Source organism: Serinus canaria, chromosome 2 (assembly GCF_022539315.1).
Source record: "Serinus canaria isolate serCan28SL12 chromosome 2, serCan2020, whole genome shotgun sequence".
NCBI lineage: Eukaryota > Metazoa > Chordata > Aves > Passeriformes > Fringillidae > Serinus > Serinus canaria.
In genome coordinates this window covers 80,224,220-80,242,837 of record NC_066315.1, presented here as the reverse complement: position 1 = coordinate 80,242,837, position 18,618 = coordinate 80,224,220, and the positions used below count along the sequence as shown (strand labels likewise).

The 18,618-nt window shown below is 46.5% G+C and overlaps 1 protein-coding gene across 1 annotated transcript; it reads right to left on the bottom strand.

Moving 5' to 3' along the window:
* Positions 1-9,033: 9,033 nt before the first annotated feature.
* On the bottom strand, positions 9,034-17,038 carry LOC103815381 (serine/threonine-protein kinase SBK2-like). Its single transcript, XM_050971020.1, is given in 5 exon segments — positions 9,034-9,603; positions 9,860-10,062; positions 10,764-10,978; positions 16,898-16,989; positions 16,991-17,038. Coding segments are annotated over 5 exon segments (1,128 nt in total).
* Between the last annotated feature and the right edge of the window lie 1,580 nt (positions 17,039-18,618).

The window sequence follows — 18,618 nt, the reverse complement described above, 5'->3', positions numbered from 1 at the left end:
AAACACAGGAAACAGGACCTGGGTCTATACAGACATTATTGCCCTTACTTTCCCTAACACGAGGTAGGAAGGGAATGAGTGGAAAGGAAAATGAGCAGTCAGGGTCAGGACTTGCAATCCTCTGCCTAACTCTGGAAGAACAGTGATATGTCTAATGATTAATGAGACCTGAAGTCAGGATTACTAAAATATTGTTTCCAGCCTGCTGGGTGACCCACGTTGCAGCTGAGGACCTTGCTTTTTATCCAAACTGCTTACCAGTGAGGTTTCCACTCATTGAACCAAACAGATCTCTGATGGTGGTGGCAAGCTACCCCCTTGAGGTGCCAACCATTCCTTCCACCAGTGCCACTTGGCAGCCCCCACACACCACATGCCATAAACTCATCTCTCTCCTGTCACAGAAAGAAAGGAAAGGACAGGGGCATCCTGTTACAGCCAGGTCTCTGCCAGCCCTATCCAATTCCTGACATGCCCTTGTGAAGCCAGGAACCAGTGGGAGGGTAGAAGGCTGCACAGGGGTAGGGCAGAATGGCTGCCTATCATGGCTCCCACTTCATCCCCAGATTTCTATTATGGAGCAGTACAGAAAAGACCAATCAGTTCAGCAGTTCCTGGGGCAGCCCAGCAACAGTAAACTCAAACAGAGATTGGCAATGGATGCCTTCAAAGACATGCAGAGAATCACCAGGAGGTCCAGTTTCCCTCCACACCCACCTCCTCCGGTGCTGGGAATAGAAGCCACCCAACTTGCCAGCTGAAGTCCCCTCCTACCCCATTACCAGCAGTACCCAAACAGCAGCTGCTCTTTGTGCAAGTGTCCTCTTAGGCTTCCAGCTGAGGGATAAACAGTCCTGATGGAATAAAGGCACTGCAGCCTTCTCTGAAGCACTATGAGCAGTACAGATGTGAGAGAGGGGACCCTGAGGACACGAGTGCTGCTGCTACTTGCTACAGTCCCCACACCAGTGAGGCAAGGAGGTGAACTGATCCAAATGAGCGGCACCTCTCCCAAATCAGTGAAAGGAGCCGCTGAGTTGTACAGTGAGAGTCCTGTGCTGCTTCTTGAGAATATAAAATCTTCCAAGATTCGGCATAAAGTGATATTTCTTTTGCACGAGGATGACTCCAGCAAGGGGAAAATGTGGATGGGCAAGTGATGCAGAAACAAGGCTGAAAAAGTGAGAAAGATTGAAAAAAACTGTAAGAAAGGGAGAGCAAATGAACTGCACCAACGAAGGAAAATCCCTGAAAGTTCCTCAGAGCTGACAGAGGAAAAGAGTCCCTGGAAAATTCCTTTCTTTCATTGTAAGAGATGTTAGTCCACAGCAGCACGAGCACTGTAATTTTACCAAAGCCTCATATTCATGGAGCAGCTCTCACCACTCCTGTGGGATAATCTGTACCTCTGAGGATAGCACAGATATTCCTCTCATGCCTCCATGATGTATGTTGAGTCCTCAACCACAATGTTGAGTCCTGGACTAGGACAGGCATTTGTCTGTCTGTAGTTTGATCCATCATGTAAATCTGTGTATTGTGTAATTCCTGCATTTAATCTGTATTGTTCAGTTCGAAGGCATGGAAGTCTACCATTTGCTCATTTTGCTGACTTCCAGGGCTTTGGACAGGTAAACAAATCCACACCTCAGGGAACTGACCTGTAGGCAACAAAGGGCTTATCAATCATAAAGGTATGAACAATTAAACGTGTTTTGGTTTCTTCCAAGAGGGCTCAGCAGCCAAAAGTCATGAAGCAACTGCAGAAAGGGCTGCAGGGTAAAGCAGAGAGAGGATCTGCTGAAGGAATTGTCAGGAGTTAAGCTTGACCAGGATGCCCCTGGGGAAGCAATTGGGAGTTAGCTCTGCATTTGGCAATCTCTGAGAGATTTACTGTCCTGAAGAGGAAGATAAAATAATATCTCAAAGCAAATGTCAACTGCAACAACTGTTAGTGACAGAACAAGGGGATGTGAAAGCAGCCACTTTTTCTCTACTTGGATTTGGAAAGGGCAGATTCAGCAGATGTCAACCAATGCCTGGAGGTCTCAGTCCTTGCTCTGCTTCCATCACCTACTCTGCCAGTGGAAGGGAAGACAACCAGCTGTGCCGGGCACTGGGCCACACTGGGGTCAAGGACACAGGACTGGTCAAGCATTGGTTTGAAGACATCTGCACCACCTCTAATCATGGTATCATGACTGCTTTGTTTGAAGCCAGCTCTGTACACCTAGATGTCAGATACACACTTAAAAAGTAGTCTTTTACCCCTTAAGATAAATTTTCTCCTGAGCACCTCACTTAAATAAATCTGTTTAGTCATGAATCATTTTTCCTGCTATCCCCTAAGAAATATATTAGCAAAGCACAAGTGGAAGTTGCACTCTGAGTTAGCACACACAAGGTGGCTACCAGGGAAGCTGGAGCCTTTTGTGAGTCTACCCTGAGACACTAGTGACAGCCAGAGACATGAGTCCTTGGTGGGGGGCAGCTTGTAAACAGCAAAGAGGGTTAGAAGTGCAATTAGTCTGTGTGACAGCCGTGACTGCCTTCTGTCACCACCCTGGGCCAGGCCAAATCCCCTTTCCTCCCTCTCTTGCACAAAGCTGAGCCAAGGCACAGGGCTTATAAACATGCCCAGCTGCCTATCAGCCCAGGGGAAAGAAAACAAATGCACCACAGCAACAGGCAGACCTGTATATGGGCAAGGCCAGATTATTGGCTGGTGTGCCTGGCTGTCAGACCTCGGTGCACCCTAAGTAGGGAAGTCTAGCAAGCTGGCTGATTCTGGCCATTAGGAGATTTAGTGGTGGTCACTTCTCTTCTTGTGGTCAGCAGCAGCACAGTACAAGGAGAACTAAAATTAAAGTATGGGTAGCAAGGTACTGTGCAAGCTACAGGATATGAAAAACACTAAGGCAGTTCTTTGATCTTCCCATCTGAGGTATTCCCCTATGGTTTCTGTGTCTCCACACAAAGATGCAGGATAGAAGCAAAAAAAGGCTAAAAGCTGAAACTCCATGTCAGGGACTAGGTATCTTGAGCTCCAGTCACTTTCAATCCTGCAACTCTTTGGCATGACAATGGCATTTTGTGATTTTTCATGGCTCCTCAGCTACAAGCAGCTCTAGAAGACATCTGGGTTGTAGTTGTTACCAGCATGCCCTTGCATGAGTAAGAATGAAAAGTAAAAAATTCCACCATTTTTATTCCTTAGTTACTTTTTCCTCCCATTCTGGTGCTCAGAAGGAGGGCCATATTTTATGGCTTTTAACAAAGCTCTGGCCTGCTTTGTCTTTGAAATGAAAGTCAAAACTTGAGAACGCATGGTGTGGGAAGAGCTAGGCTCACACATCATGCAGTCCTGCAGCTGCCCTATCATATTCCCTGGCCTGAGATGCTTTCCCCCACTCATTTTTGGTAACTGGTGCTCAGACCGTTCGCAGTCTCAAGCCCTGACATTTGCATGCAGAGTGGGAAAGGTCACACAGGGTGGTCAGCATTGTGGTCCTGTTCAGGGAATGTTGGAGAATACTACCCTTCCTAAGAAACTGATTCAGTCACAGTAATCACACTTAAAAGGGTTTAAGTGGAAAGAGATGGAAGTAACATAGTGCTGAAGTTGACAAAACAGAAGGAAACTTATATGCAAGCTTCTAGAAATTACTCCAGAGTCCTAACTGCTAAATCCCTGAAGGCTGGGCCTCTCCTGCCTTTAGTCACTGCTCTAGCTTCCAATACAGTGACTTTCATTATTCTTCCTGTAGAAAGAGGAGACGACATTGACCCCACTGTGCAATTTGGTCCTACCCTGCCTTTTATGTCCTGAGTCCAGCCAGTGTAACAAAACAGTCTCTGTGCTGGGAACACTGCTGACCTGTGGTTAGCCCAGATAATTTGCCTAAAGGCTCTCTTTGAGATTCAGTATTTTAATTCTCAGATGAGGCATCTGGGGCACATTTTCATGACTTAGGTCATCACTTTCAAACAGCCTTCACTCTCACTTCTTCCTAACAACACTTCTAACTGGGAGAAGAGTTACAATCAAACTATCTCTTCAGTTAACAGATCCAGGCTTAACTCACCACCCTTCTGCCTGCTTGCCCATACCTTCCCTACACCCTGCAGTCTCTGATCTGCACCACATTCCCCAAGCTGCTGCTGAGTGTAACTATTGAGGAGCCATGTGGACTGTACAGTGCAGAAGTGGAAACAGAATCCACAGTGAGGTGCACAAGGGGATCCAGAAATATAGAGCATACATCCCACCAAAAGCCATAGGATCCATGCTCCCAGCCTGTGCATGCAGTGTTGTCACCATCATATTTTCTGAAAAATCTGTTCGCCAGGATTTCTTCTCCTGGGAAACTGAGAAGCCTCAGAGAAAAATGAAAACAATAATTATCTCATTCACTTCTCCTGTGTTTTGCTGCTTTGGAATGTGGTTTGGGCATTGTTTACCAACTGGTCATTGTATCATTGTTTTCATGTGAATCGTTTTAACTTAATGACTAATCACTGTCAAGCTGTGTCAGACTCTGAGGAGAGAGTCACGAGTTTTTCATCAGTCTCTTTTAGCCTTCTGTCTGTGACCTTTCTGTATTCTTTAGTAGAGTTTAGTAATGTATTCTTTAATATAATACAGATAGTAAAATAATAAACCTTCTAAGAATGTGGAGTCAGATTCATCATTTCCTCCCTACGATGGGGGACCCAGAAAACACCACACAGTGTGCTGCAGGCATCAGGGCACCAGGGCCTGGATTCACACTTCTCAGACCGACCTGCAGCCAGAACTCATAAAGGGTGGTGAGCTCGGTAATAACCAATTTATCTCTACATTCCATCCCAGAGAGGAGCGAAGTACCACGTTTTCCCCTGCTCTTCAGAGCCACCTGATGCCCCTTTGGGGATGACACTGGATCCACCCCATCCCTCGTGCCTACATTAGCTGAAGTGTTGCCCTTTACAGTGCTGGGCACCTGGCCAGCCCTCCTGCAGCCAGAGGCTGGGCGTGCAAAGGACCAGCGTGTTTGCACACAGCTCTTTTCCATTCAGCCTCTCCCAACAGCTGCTCTGGGGGTGATGGGGGCAACAAGATCCTTTTCCAGATCCCTGGAGGATAGTCTTGGCCAAGTCTGTTTATTCATTGATTTAAGAAATCCAGCTGCAATTATGAACAAGCTACTGAGAAATGAAGCCTGAGTTGGGGACTTAGCTCAGGGCAGGGCTTTTTGCCACTGTGCTCAAACCTGTGCTTGCTTCATTGCAGCCCTGTCCCCACCACCATCACATGCATGATGCAGTCACAGTGCTGATTTCATCACTTCACTATACATCACACAACTTTCTGGCAGCAGAAATCCCTTCTACCAAACTCTCAAGGCTCTGTGAAAAAGGAGACAGAGTCTCCTGGTCATTGCCACTTCTCATGCCCATTAGCCTGTCACATTGCCTTTGTCAGACAGCACAGAATCCTGGATCCTCACTGGCATAATTGGATCCTGCAAAAAAAAAAAACCAGCCTGGGTTCTGATGGCATGGGGCAGCTTGATCTGTTTCCCCAAAGATGTCAATTTTCCATTGGTTCAGGTTTACTTTAATTTGGAATAAATCCTAAAATATTGCTATCCCTTTCTTTTCAAGCCTTTTTTGCATTTGGCACACAGCTTTGCCAAGACCATGCTGAGCAATTCCAAGGGAGAAGACATTCTGGAGCCCTAAACATCCTTAGCTGCCACACAGAGTGTCTTCAAAACAAAAAATGTTGTGGAATCACAGCATGGTTGGTACCACACAGGACATATGAAGATTGCTTACACCAAGCTCATTCTCAAAAGTAAGATAGCTGGAGAAAGTTTACCAGAGCTGTATCCAATCATCTTTTGAACATCTCCAAAGCCATAGACACAAAACCAATGTTACAAAGTTTGGCCACCATCACCATAAAGACATTTTTCTTTAGTTTAAATTCTCTCAATTGATACTTGTGCTTGGAAGTATAAAGAGATATAAGATCCACCCTGACTCTTCTCCACTCCAGGCTGATCATTCCCCATTCTCTCAGCCTCTGCTCATATGATGGTTTCCTTCAGTAGGCAAGAACCTCAGAACTGGAGTGTTTGGCTTCAACCTCTCAACCTCTCTTCAAGCTCTGAATCATTCTCAAATTAAAATAGGTCATTAGTAGGTGGTATTTTCTTCTCAATATTCTATATCATAATCAATTCCCCATCTAGTCTTCCTATTCTAGATAGTTTCACTTGTCAGTTTCTTTAAGGCTTTCTTACAGCCTTAAACCACAGTCCCACCATGGTTTTTTTCTCAGCTATCTCCAGTTTTTCAGCTTGCCTGTATTTGTGCCTGTGTATCCATGTATTTGTGGCACCCTACCCAGGATTTCCTCATGAGGTATAAAAGACTGATTGCTCACTCCTACTTCCCACACTCATATTTAGGCCACCAGGAATCTTGTTAGCTGTTTTTGCTGAAGATTTGACCATCCTTACTCTCTACCCCTCCTTAGCCATGCAAGGAGTGCATTTGCCTTTTTTAACAGGACAACACAGTAAGAACTCAGGTAATCTTGTGTATCCTCTGTGACTTGGCAAGTTTTCAGGGGTCCTTTTGTAAGGATGGTCTTTATTCTTATGTGTTCCTATGCTGTTATTATATCACAATGGTTCTATTGTCATTATATTGCAAAGGTTCCATACTGCCAGAGTTTCATACCTCCTTGATGTTTTTCATAGGCAGCTCCTCTAAGCACTGACTCTTCTCACAGGAAACAACTGACTCCAGTTCTCCTCAACCAACCAAGCCACTCTTTTATAACATTCTTCTTATTGGCTACAGCTGTGGCTTGTTAAAGTCAGGCCTGTTCCTAATCTCTAAGAATTGGCTCAGCTGCAACTCCTTAAGGGGTAAGATTGCTTTCTATACTACCTTTAATTTCTTATTTTGTATCCCCCTACATTCCTACCTAATTATGTTTCTCCTGCCTGTAAGAAACTGTATTTTCTTTGAATATACTTATCAAGTTATCTAGATCCCTTTGAGTAGCCTGTTCTTCTTGTGACCACCCTATTCATGCTTGTGTCATCTGTAGGGTCTTACCTCCTTTGTATTTTCCTTAAAATCAAGGTGGGAAATGTTAATCAGCTTTCATTTAACAACTGATCTCTGCAGAAACCAAACAAAATAGAGGATTCCAAACAGACAATTATCTCTTCTGCCTACTGAGAGTTCTCAATCCACTTAATCTATATTTTATGGATTTTGCATCTTCTGAATCAATACAACATACCATAATTCTCTTTTTATCAATAGGTCATGCCTTACAAAAACTCTGTACCATAACACTATGAATTTACTGTATCAAACACGACTTTATTATAAAATTGAATGTCTCATTCCAAAAAGCCACATTCCTATTCTGTAATTCTCCATTAGCTAACATCTGTAACAAATGCTTTTTCCATTATTTTTCACTGGATTTTTCACTTGCCAGCTACCTGGCCTTTAGATCCATTGGTCTTAAGGCTTCTCCACTTTAAATGCAGGAACCATGTTGGCACCTTAACATTTCTCTGCTATTCCTATAGTAATTAAAGAGTAATTAAAGCCAAATCTCAGCAGGCTGGAGTTGAGCAGCATTTATTATGATTTCAAGTAATGAAAAATTCTCAGAGATGGAAGTAAGCAGAAGAAAACTGTATCTTGGACAGTGTGAGCATAATGCTGTTTGGTAAGGTAGGTTGGGGAGTTGGAAGACTCAAGACATAAGTGGTGTAGGGAGCAGGAGCAGCACAAAATAGTAGTACAGAGGTGGTGTTGCTAAGAGAGGAATGAGCAAAAGGTGTTTATACCAGGTAATGGGCAGTGTTAGTAGAGAAGTTAAGTAATGCTAAAATGCCAGTGGGTGAGAAGAAGCTGGAAAAAAAAAGCTGCAGGTTGGGGAAGCATAGAAGAAAGAGTGTGTGTAGGAAAGGGTCTGACATGTTAAAAAAGCTGAAATGCTGGGAAGTATAGTGCTGGGACACTGCATTTTTAGAAGTTATGAAGCCCCTGAGAGTGAAAAACAAGCTGTGAATGTTTCCAACCAAAAAAAAAAAAAAAAAAAAAAACAGGTTAAGTGCAGGAAGGGATTATTACCAAGAGCAAAATCCTGGGGATTGAAAAGAGGTAGAAAAGAAAAAATGGCTACTAACCCCTAACTCCCTCTTTGCTACTCCTTTTCAGGATTAAAATGTGCACCTAGGAGGATATTGGAGCATTAGGAGAGGTGTGTGTCTAGGGAAGAGTTAAAGAAGTGATAGGAAAGGGGAAACGAAAGGTCTTGTAGAGGGGTAGCCAGGCAACTAAAGGACCATGAAGGACATTGTCTTAGGACCTGAAGGCAGTATAAGGGAGGGCATGAGATAACCTCAACACCGTGAACGTTCCCCAGCCATCATCCATGGCCACGTGCTGGGATCTCCCCAGCCGCTCCACCCACCAGCCTGAAGCCACCCTCCGGGGGTCCTGGGGCAGGCACAGACAGCGTTCAGAGATGGCTCCTGCCTTGGACAGCTTGATCTGAGACAGCTGCAAGTTCTGACATATGCTCCCTGCTTTCCAACAGCAAGTGGGTCCCAACAGGCATTTATTATGAGGGAAAACGAGCCACATACAGAAACACAAAAGGACATATTTTGCTCTATTTTGAGGCACGGCAGGTGCTGCAGCCTAAATAACTCCCTGGAGTTCCCGTGGCTAGGAAACAAGCGGATGCTTCACACCGTCATTTCCAAGAGAAAGATGTTTTCAAGCCACAAGGAGGCGGCGCTGGGCAGCACTGAGTCCTGGAGTGAGGGCCATCCGCTGAGGAAGGAGCTTGGCTCTGCGGCAGCAGGGACAGTGCTGCAGAGAAGTTGCTCTCTGGGCCACCACGGCCTCTCACGCCCAGGCCACCGTGGCGCCCAAACCGTGAAGCCCCTTGCAGGCCGTGACCCTCCTTCCCTCCTGCCGTGGGGAGCAGGCCCTAGGACTGCCCTAGGACTTCACGGCGGCCTCCTCCCCGCGCTCCGCTTCCAGCCGCCAAGGGCAGCCGACGTAGCGCAGCACCCCGCTGACGGGGCCGCGCTTGGCGGGATCTAGAGCCAGCAGGCTCCGCAGCATGCCGGCCGCCTCAGCCGTCAGGCGCTTCCAATGCCGGGGCACGTCCTTTTCTAGGCCCGTCTCCTGCCACTGCATGAAGTCCTCAAAGAAAGGGTCCTCTGGCAGGCTCTGCTCCCAGGGGAAGTAGCCGGTCAGCAGGCAGAAAAGCAGCACCCCGAAGGCCCAGGCATCCATGCTGGTGTCGATGGGCACCCCCTGGGCATCAGCAGTGTTGCTCAGCTCGGGGGCGGTGTAGGGGATTACCCCGGCCACCAGCTTGAGCTTGGTGCCCTTGGGCCTCGTGAGGCCGAAGTCAGTGAGTTTGACGAGCCGGCAGTCGGGATCGAAAAGCAGCACGTTCTCGGGCTTGATGTCGCGGTACACCAGCCCCCGGCTGTGGATGAACTCCAGCGCACTCACAAGCTGCTTGGCACACTGCTTTGCGGCCGGCTCAGGGATCCCATCCTGGGCAGGGAGAGAGACAGGCGGCATGGCACACACGGGGCACCTCAGCAGCCCTGTCAGATGGGCTCTCACCTCAGTGCTCTGCGCTAGGAAAGACCTCTGTATTTCTCACCTTGCAAGCCCAAGGCTGCTTCAGTGCAGCAGACCCCAGATAGATCCACAGCCATTGCCTTTATCTCCCTCCCTCTGACCCAGCCAGCTTCCAGAGGGACCAAGTGCTACAGCCCAGTCCCCATGGCCTTGTGGCAACACTCACACGGGGTTTGATGATAGAGATGAGGTCTTTGTGCAGCGCTGGTTCATAGAGGAAGCCATAGTACTGGCTGGACTCAATGGCAATTCCAAACATGCCGATGATGGCAGGGTGAGTGGCGAGGGACAGTGCAACACAATACTCATACAGGAAGGTGTGTAGCTTGGTACTGGCTTTGGGTAGCAGCTTGAGAGCCATAGGAGTCCCTGGGGATGGGAAGAGTGAGTTTGACTCATCTGGAAGTCACACCAAGGCAAGACAGAGCAGCCACAGATCTAGACAGTCACAGCCACAGGGAGGTCTCTATTCCAAATCTTGTGTGGGTATACCCTGTGGACACCAGGTCTGGGAACAGGAACTGCTGCTGGGGTGAGTTTTGAGCCATGGGCAGAGTAGGGACATTTAGGATAAATGGGCCCATCAGTCTGAGCTGGGACTACTGGGGAAGAGCAGTGTCAGGGCACTCATGGCCAACCCAGGATGTTCATTCACACCCTCTGTCCATGGGCCTTAGGGCACCACTTCAGATCAGGCTTGGGGCTTCTTGACTGAGCCCTGTGGTGGGACTGCTATTTCCATCTATAACACATGCATGTTGGTCCATATCTGTGAACTCTCTTGATCCTGGCTTGTGGATTAATTTACCAGCTTGACTTTGGACCTGTCTTATCACTATAATCTTGCCGGATGTTCTGGGCTGTGCCTTGGTATCACCTGGTCCCTGGCTGGATGTCATGGGATGGTCCCTAGGTGGGGAGGTCCCCATCCTGGTGGTCTCCCTGGGGATCCTCCATGCCATGCCTGGTGTCTGCCCATGACGTGCCACCAGCCCACCCCATGCCCTGTGCACTGCTGAGTGGAGAGGAGACAAGGCACAGTAGTTCACAGGGCACAGTCAGTTTCTTACCTCTCTGCCTGTGGGTCACTAGCATCACATGGCCATACTTGCCCCTGCCCAGCTCCCGAACAACCTCATAGTGCTCAGCCACCTCGGCGCGCACCAGGCTCTGAGCGGTGATCTCCAGGAGCTCCTCTAGCTTGGTTGGTGCTGCTCTCTCTGGCACTGCTGCAGTCACAGCTGAGCTCTCAGCCATCGCTGAGTGCTGCAGGAACAACACAGCCAGAGTCAGGAACATCACAGCACGCACAGAGAAAGTTAGATCAAACATGCAACACAAACCATGCCATGGCAGGGCATATTCCATATATATCCATGTATCTGCCACTTGGAGCCTGAGCACTCTAGCTGCTGTGCTGGAGTTGAATTTGCACTTTTATACAGCACATCTCTGGGCAAAGCCCCTCATCATAGAAAAGGTCTCTGTATTGAAGGGAACCTCCTCCAGCCCCCTAATCCTTTTGCCTAATATTAGACAACAGGAAGAACATTACCAGAGTCACAGATTTTCAAGTGTGACCCAGTCATCCCCTTGCTCTACTTTGCCTACAAGACCTCATCTCTCTACCCAGAATTCCACCTCTACTACTTACTGGAGAAAGTCCTTGAGGCAGCAGATGAGACAGACGTGTCCCTTAGGCACAGGCACATGACAAAAGGCAGAGTGCCCCGAGGAAGCCAAAGGGAGCTCAGTACCTCACATGCCTGATGACATTTGTGACCAAAAGTCATGCCTCTGTGCAGCCAAGTAACTTATACAGGAAGTAACCTAGGACATCAATGGCATTTTGAGCTCTAGCCAGCTGCTTCAGACCCATTTCAGAGAAGTGGTTTTTTACTTTTCCCAGCCAGCTACAAGGCAGCATTTTAAGGCCTCTGTGGCAGCACTCTCTCCCTGTCTACCTCCCTGTGCTCTGAACAAGGCACTTTGGGCCTGGGAGTTACTCCTGGCCTTGGAGCAAGGTCACAGAACTGGAGTCACAGGATTGTAAATGCCAGAAGTTGCTTCTGGAGACCTCTTACTGCAACATCCTACTCAGAGGAGGGTTAGCTAGACCAGGTTGTCTGGTGCCCAGCCCAGTTTGAAATATCTACAAGGATGGGGACTCCACAGCTGCTGTGGGTAACCTGTTTCAGTGTTCAGTCACCTTTGTGGTAAACAAGATTTTAACCTATGCTTAAATAGAAATTCTGTCTCAGGCCCAATGCCATGCCTGGTGTCTGAGTGACTAGTTCTGTCACTCAGAAACATCTGATACTGTGATACACCTGGTTGTGTGTTTTTGCAGGTATTCATATGCATTGATCAGATGATCTCCTCAAGCCTGCTGTTCTTGAGGCTGCTGAAGTCCCAGCTCTGTTAGCCTCTCCTCCTATGAGAGATACTGCCATATCTTAACTGTCTTTACAGTCTGGATTTGTTCCAGCATGTCCACATCTCTCTTCTGCAAAGGAACCCCACTGCTGCTAAATCCAGTCATTCTTCAAAATAAAGAAATTTGGGAAAAAAAGAATTATTTAAACATGGAAAATCTACAACAAGGCTAGATTTCTACAGGAGCCAGGGACTACTGTGGGAAAGTTCCTCTTCTCTTCCCTTCCCTCCCTCCTAGATTGCCTTTCTAATCTTATCCAATTCAGAAGTGCCAAGTAATTGGCCCTACTTTTTTGCAAGAGTAGAGCAATGAAATGAATGAGCCGCCTTGGAAGAACAGATCATCCAGAGGACACAGGTAGAGTTTCTTGAGGGCCTGTGACCTGCAGGTCTGATCAGGGCTCCTTATGAAGGAAGGCCCAGCTGCAGTCACTCCAGAAGAGTTTCCTGACTTTGGCCCTTGCTGCCCTTAGAGCCATTAACTACAAGAGAAAGTCCATTCTTGAGAAAATAGCTGACGTTGTCAGGTCTTTCTTTGAGATGCCACTGCGATTAGCTAGGAAGGTAAGTGAGGATCAAATCTGGGTCACTGCTGAGTAGAGTGTGTCTGGGTGCTCTGCACCTACTTGTGATACTTTCTAAAGTGTCATTTTCCCTTTGCAGATTTACAAGCACTGAAGAGGAGGTCACCAGGGCCCTGGTCAGGATGCATTCACCATTTGGCTGTGCTGTACTGAAGGCAGCAGGCAGGGTCCTATTTAAACCTGTTCTTTCCTCCACTATCCTTTCTGTGCTTCATCCCTGCTAGAGCTCTTGTTTCCAGACTGCTGACTGTGAGAAACTGTAATTCCTCAAAAGAATCTCTAATTACAGCAGCAAAAAGTTTACATCCTTTACACCATCACGAGATACTTCTGAACCATCTGAGAAGCTGGGGAGGATCCAGCCTATATAGATCAAATGTCTTAATCCAGGTAATGTTATTCTGGTTCTTCAGCTAAAATGATTAATATACTCTAGTGCAGAAAAGCACTTCATACATGTCAAAAGCCAAAGACAATGTGATCCCTGTATAAGAGAGACAGTGCTATGATAACAGAATCACAGAGGTGTTTAGGTTGGAAAGGACCTCTTGAGATCATGTAATCCAAGTCGCCTGCTCAAGCTGCAACAACTGAAGCAGGTTGTCTAGGAAGGTGCTCAGACAGTTCTTCAATATCTCCATAGATGGAGACTCCTATCAATGATCACTCCTTAGAGGAGTCTGGCTCCTTTTTCTTCATTACCTCTCATCAGATATTTATATACACCAATAAGATCTCCTCTGAGCCTTCTCTTTTTCAAGCTGAAGAGTTTCAGCTGTTTCAGCCTCTTCTCATATCAAAGATACTCTATTAAAAATGGCCTTGAGCATATGACATGTGGGGTCCACTTTCTTGTCTGACCTACAGGGCCTTAACACAAACCAAATAACAAATAGCACCTGGGGCATCTCTTTCAAAAAGTCATTCAGGCTTGATCCAAAGACAGTTGATCAATTATAAATGCTGGTGTGAACATTCTTGCTGTTAGGTATTCATATAATAACCCAATCTGAATTTACCTAACCTGCAGCTGAAGTTTCTCAGATAGAGAAAAGAGGTTTCCAAACCTGTTAAATTTCTCCAGACTCTTGCAGGGTTTATATGCACTGTGGTCAGAGGTATGACCACAGGCTATGAGAACATATTTGCAATTAATTACGCTGTATAAAACCACCAGACTGAAGCTCAGGCTGATTTAACTGATGCTTTACTTAGGCTTCACAAAGCATCTGTCACGCTGTGCTTCTGTAATGCTTGCTGTTAGTTGAAAAACAGATGTGGTGCTGCCATGCCACAAAATGTGGTCACATTTTGAATTGAGAATAGGCATCTCTATGCTCTCTGATCAAGACACCTCTCAGTTTTCTTATGCCTTCCAATAACTTTCTGTCTACTTGTCAGTCCAAGCTCTCAGATTGTCCAGCCCACTTGTTCAGCTCTCAGATCTTTTCATGGCTCTTTCCTAAAGCCTCATCATTTTTGTCCTCCCATCTCCCACATTAAAACCCCGACTATCTTGGGGGGAATGCCTCCTATCACACATTCAGCTAGAATTCCCCCCTGCCTCATGCTGTGGCCTCAAGCTCTCTTTTTGCAGGAATGACACACAGGCTGTACTACCTTATACATCCATTATGACTCCAGAGTTTTTCCAAATTACTGGGGAATGTTAGGGAAAAAAAAAATAACATCCTCTCCATGTCCCTTTATGAGTGCTGCCTACCTGGTTTCTACATGAATATTTTTGCACTGTGTTTAGTAAAGCACATTTTGCTCAAATGGATTTAGTGTACCAAGTAATTCAGGTCACTTCCCCCATTGTTTTCACACTTCTGCTTCAGGGCTGTGTAAGGACCCCACCTGCAGGCACCTCCCACCAACTTCTAAATTGTTGGTTTGAAGCAGTTCTCATCCTGGTATTGGTTCATATAGCAGCTGCCAGAAATGTCCCATTCACTGGTCATTTCCTGAAAGTTATCTGTACAAATTCATCCTGGCATTGGTCTAAACCAAGAAACCACACATTTTTAATTAATTAATTAAAAGCCCAGTATATAGTGGAAAATGCCATATTTTATTGCTGTTTTCACCCTATACAACTATTTTTTTTCAATCCTAACTCTGCTATAATACTTTTACTTTTGTCAATGATCAAGAAGAAAACACTGAAATCATCCAGAAAATATTTGCAAATGGCACAAAAAAGAGTTTGAGTAGACAATGTGTTGCTTGGTAAAACTAGTGGATACACATACACTTACAAAAGTGTTCCAAACGACCAAAGAAGTCAGGATTTTAGTCTGGCATTGGATGGGTGACAGAGGAAAAAAAAAAAAAAAAAAAAAAAAGGAAAAAAAAGTCATATTAATCAGACACATCTAGGTATCTAGGTTCTTCATGCTGCTTAATGGGCACTATGTAAATCCAGAAATGTAGATTTGGAATAGCCTCACTACCTTTGCAGGCCTTAAGACATTGGATGATAGAGAACTGCAGTGGACATAATCTACAGTGATATAGATACACATCTTAATGTTACAGATACAAGTCTAAGAGCATAACAGATCAAAGGTTACTGATGTTACAGATTCCACTTTTGCATTCACTCTGCTAAAGAGAATGCTTGAAAAGATTCACATGCAGGAAACATCAGCAGTGAGAAGCAAACTAACATTTTCCAGAGGCTAAATTAAGAAAGTAAGCTTCACTGTAAACAAAAAAAAAAAAAAAAAAACAAACAAGAAAAGAAAAAGTAGAGACAGCTGTTCAGTTTCATGTAGGCTGAGATGATTGTAACAAAAGAAGAGATCTGTTCTGCGGCAATGTGCCTCTTACAGTGAACTCCAGTTTCTGCAGAGGTTCCTACATACAGATGCAATGAGACAGTCTGAAATTTAATCTCCAAAAATCAGCTGAGTTAGGGAAGCTGTATTTCTGAAGAGCTGGCCACCTGTTAACAGCTTCTACACTACAATTGAGAATATCACACACCAGTGGAATTTGTACTTTTATAATAAAATTATTTTTCTGTTTGCTCTGCTTTGTATTCTGTTTTAGCAATTTTTTATGATGCTTCTTGAAATGTTAAAAATATATTGATATGAAGAAAGGCTGGGTAGATTTCCTGAACTCTTCTGGAGGCTGATAGATCAACAGAACCAGTTACTGGATGTTTTTTACCTTTTTAATGATATTAGTGAGCCCACAGTTCAGCAAGCTACCTCTGGTGTCCCCAGTTTGACAGAAAAAGGACAAGAGAAAATCATGACAATGGAAAGAGGGCTGAAAATTACAGGGGAAACTTCCAGGAGTGCTGTCTTTATAACTTATCAAACAGAGAGTGAAGAAGTTACTCTATCATCTGTATATACTTTTCTGAGTACTGGACTTTCACTAAAAAGGGCTCCCCCAGTTAGGCAAAAGCATTATAATAAAACCAATAGATAAGCTGAAGTGAGGCCATTTCAGACCTCCGCTGTGGTGCACATTCTGTGAAGAAGGATATTTGCCCCTAAAAATCTCATCAAACATTATGGAAGAATATCCTTCCATCTCCATAACTTTTGGTTCAAGAACGGCATCTTTTTTCCCTAAAAGGTCCACTCTGGTGCAAACCATGTTTAATACATCAAGGGATAAGAACATTATCGAAACGTTTGCTTGTGGCCTTATTGCTGGTAGATTTATGAGCTTCTTTCTAAAACCGGTGAGCAGGCTAGTGCTTAATCTCTCTGCAGAAAACGGCATGACTGTGCCGGTAGCAGAGCTGCGTACTGTTGTTCTGGGCAGAGACACCCAGCAGTATCCCCGGAGAGCCCCGCAAGCCTCTCCGCAGCACGCAGCACACCCCAGCCTCCGCACAGCAGCCTCCTCGGACAGAAACCAGCAGCAATCTCACTGGGACCAAGCCACATCACACCTTTCTCCCAACCAACCCGCCAGGACCGCCCCACCGAACACAAGTGGACACAAAGCGACCTTCCAGGGCAAAGCCATCAAGGAGCTCTCCATCAGCCGTCTGGGGGAAGTGGGTGCGCTCCGCATTGTGCCGCCACACCACACTCGAGTCTCCAAAACCTGATTGAGAGGGTGCTCCTTTCACATGCCCGTCCAGTGCCTTTCATCCTGCCACTGCTGTAACTTCCCTTCCCACTCTCCCTTCCGCCTGTACTAAGCCTCTCACCTTCTGCAGCAGCGCAGGACAGGCAGCCAGCCGCGACTGCCTCGCTCCCCTCGCCGCAGCCGCCGGGCTCAGCCTGCGCCAGCAGCCGGAGGGGGCTGCCAGGAGCTACGGGGCTAAGCGTGACGCTCCGCCCCGTCCCCATGGCTCTGGGCCTGGGGGCACACTGCCTCCCTGCTGAAGGTGACCTCCGGCAGGGAAGAAAAGAGGGGGAAAGGGAGAAGGAAAGGACTATCTCGCTACCCTCCTAATGGAGGGGGATGTGTTTCAGGAGTCGGGGTGGTATTGTTTCTGCTCTAGCCATTGCATTATAAACCCCCAGGGAGCCACTGGCAGACCCACCTTGTTCAGCCCTTTGCTCCAGCTTGGGCTCTCGTTACAGCTGAAGGAGCAAAGCAGCTCCCTGGGCTGGAACGAGGTCCTTGCTCCTGGGCTGTGCCAAGTAGGAGTGCGTTCCTGATGGCAGGGATCAGAACGACCATGGCCTGCCAGTGCTTCTCCTTGGCTACCAAATGTGCCCATGCCAGTGAGCATCAGAGACCAGGCACAAACCATGGCTGGCTCAAAACCCCTCTTGGGGCCCAGTGGGTCAGGGTCCTCACACACACCAGTACTGCAAAGCATGGTGGTGAAGCTGAAATTATTAATGATAACTGTGATGACTTGTGAACATTTTACCTATTACCAGTACCTGCCCCCAGAGCATACTCCTGTGCCAAGGTCTTCCTTCTTCCACTTGAGCATGGAGATGAAAACAGCTCCTGGATGTATGGACACCATGCAGGCCCTTGAACACTGATTTTTTTTTTTTTTTTTTCTCAAGGAAGTGGATCAGTTTGTTTATCTGTCAGCAGTGGTGACATGGGTGTGTCACAGCACTGGCTCCCCTGTTCCCTAGAGCCAGAGCAATGATGGGCACTTGTACTGATGAGCCTTGGTACTCCCTGGGGTCAGAGAACTGGGAGAAAGGCTGGGAGAGGTGAAAGACAGCCTAAGAGAAAAGAGCAGCCTCCATAAACATAAATACTCTGGGTCTCCAGCACAGGACTGATCTCAGAAGGGAGAATAATTATGCCAAGGGCTTGTCACTTAGTGCTCTGCCCTCACAGAGGAGCAACTAGGTGAGATGCACTGGACTGCTGGCACAGGCCTGTGAAGAGCCAGTCTGCTACCACTCAGGGGTAGTGCAAATCAGAGGACAAGAGGAGTAGCACAGTCAGGCTCCCAGTTGTCCCTGTGCTTCTGGATAAGAGGTGGGGAGTGAGATTGTATTGCTGATGACTAAAGGTCTTGTGCCATTCAAGATCTAAAGGTCCCGTGCCTTCACACACATTCTGAAAGGTGTGATTGGGAACAGCCTTCAATGTGCAAAGTCCCTACAGGCAGGAACATTACAGCTAGGGGATGGGAGTGTACTAAAGAAACCTATCCAATTTCAATATCCAAGAACTGGGGATAAACATTGTAGTGTAACCACTGCTCTCCAGGAACAGGGACCCTGTATAATCCAGTCTTCTGGTGGAAAGTGTGAGACTGTTGCCTCTACTTGAGAGACAAGTCAGAACTGAAAAATGTCCCCAGGGACTTGCTATAATTTACAGTAACAACGCAGTGCTGGGAGAGCAGCCCAGGTTCCCTGACTCCCCCAGTCCCTCTCTCCTTCTCTCTAGTCACTATCTTAAATATGTTTCCAGATATAAGAATAAAATACAGTAGTCTTCCTTA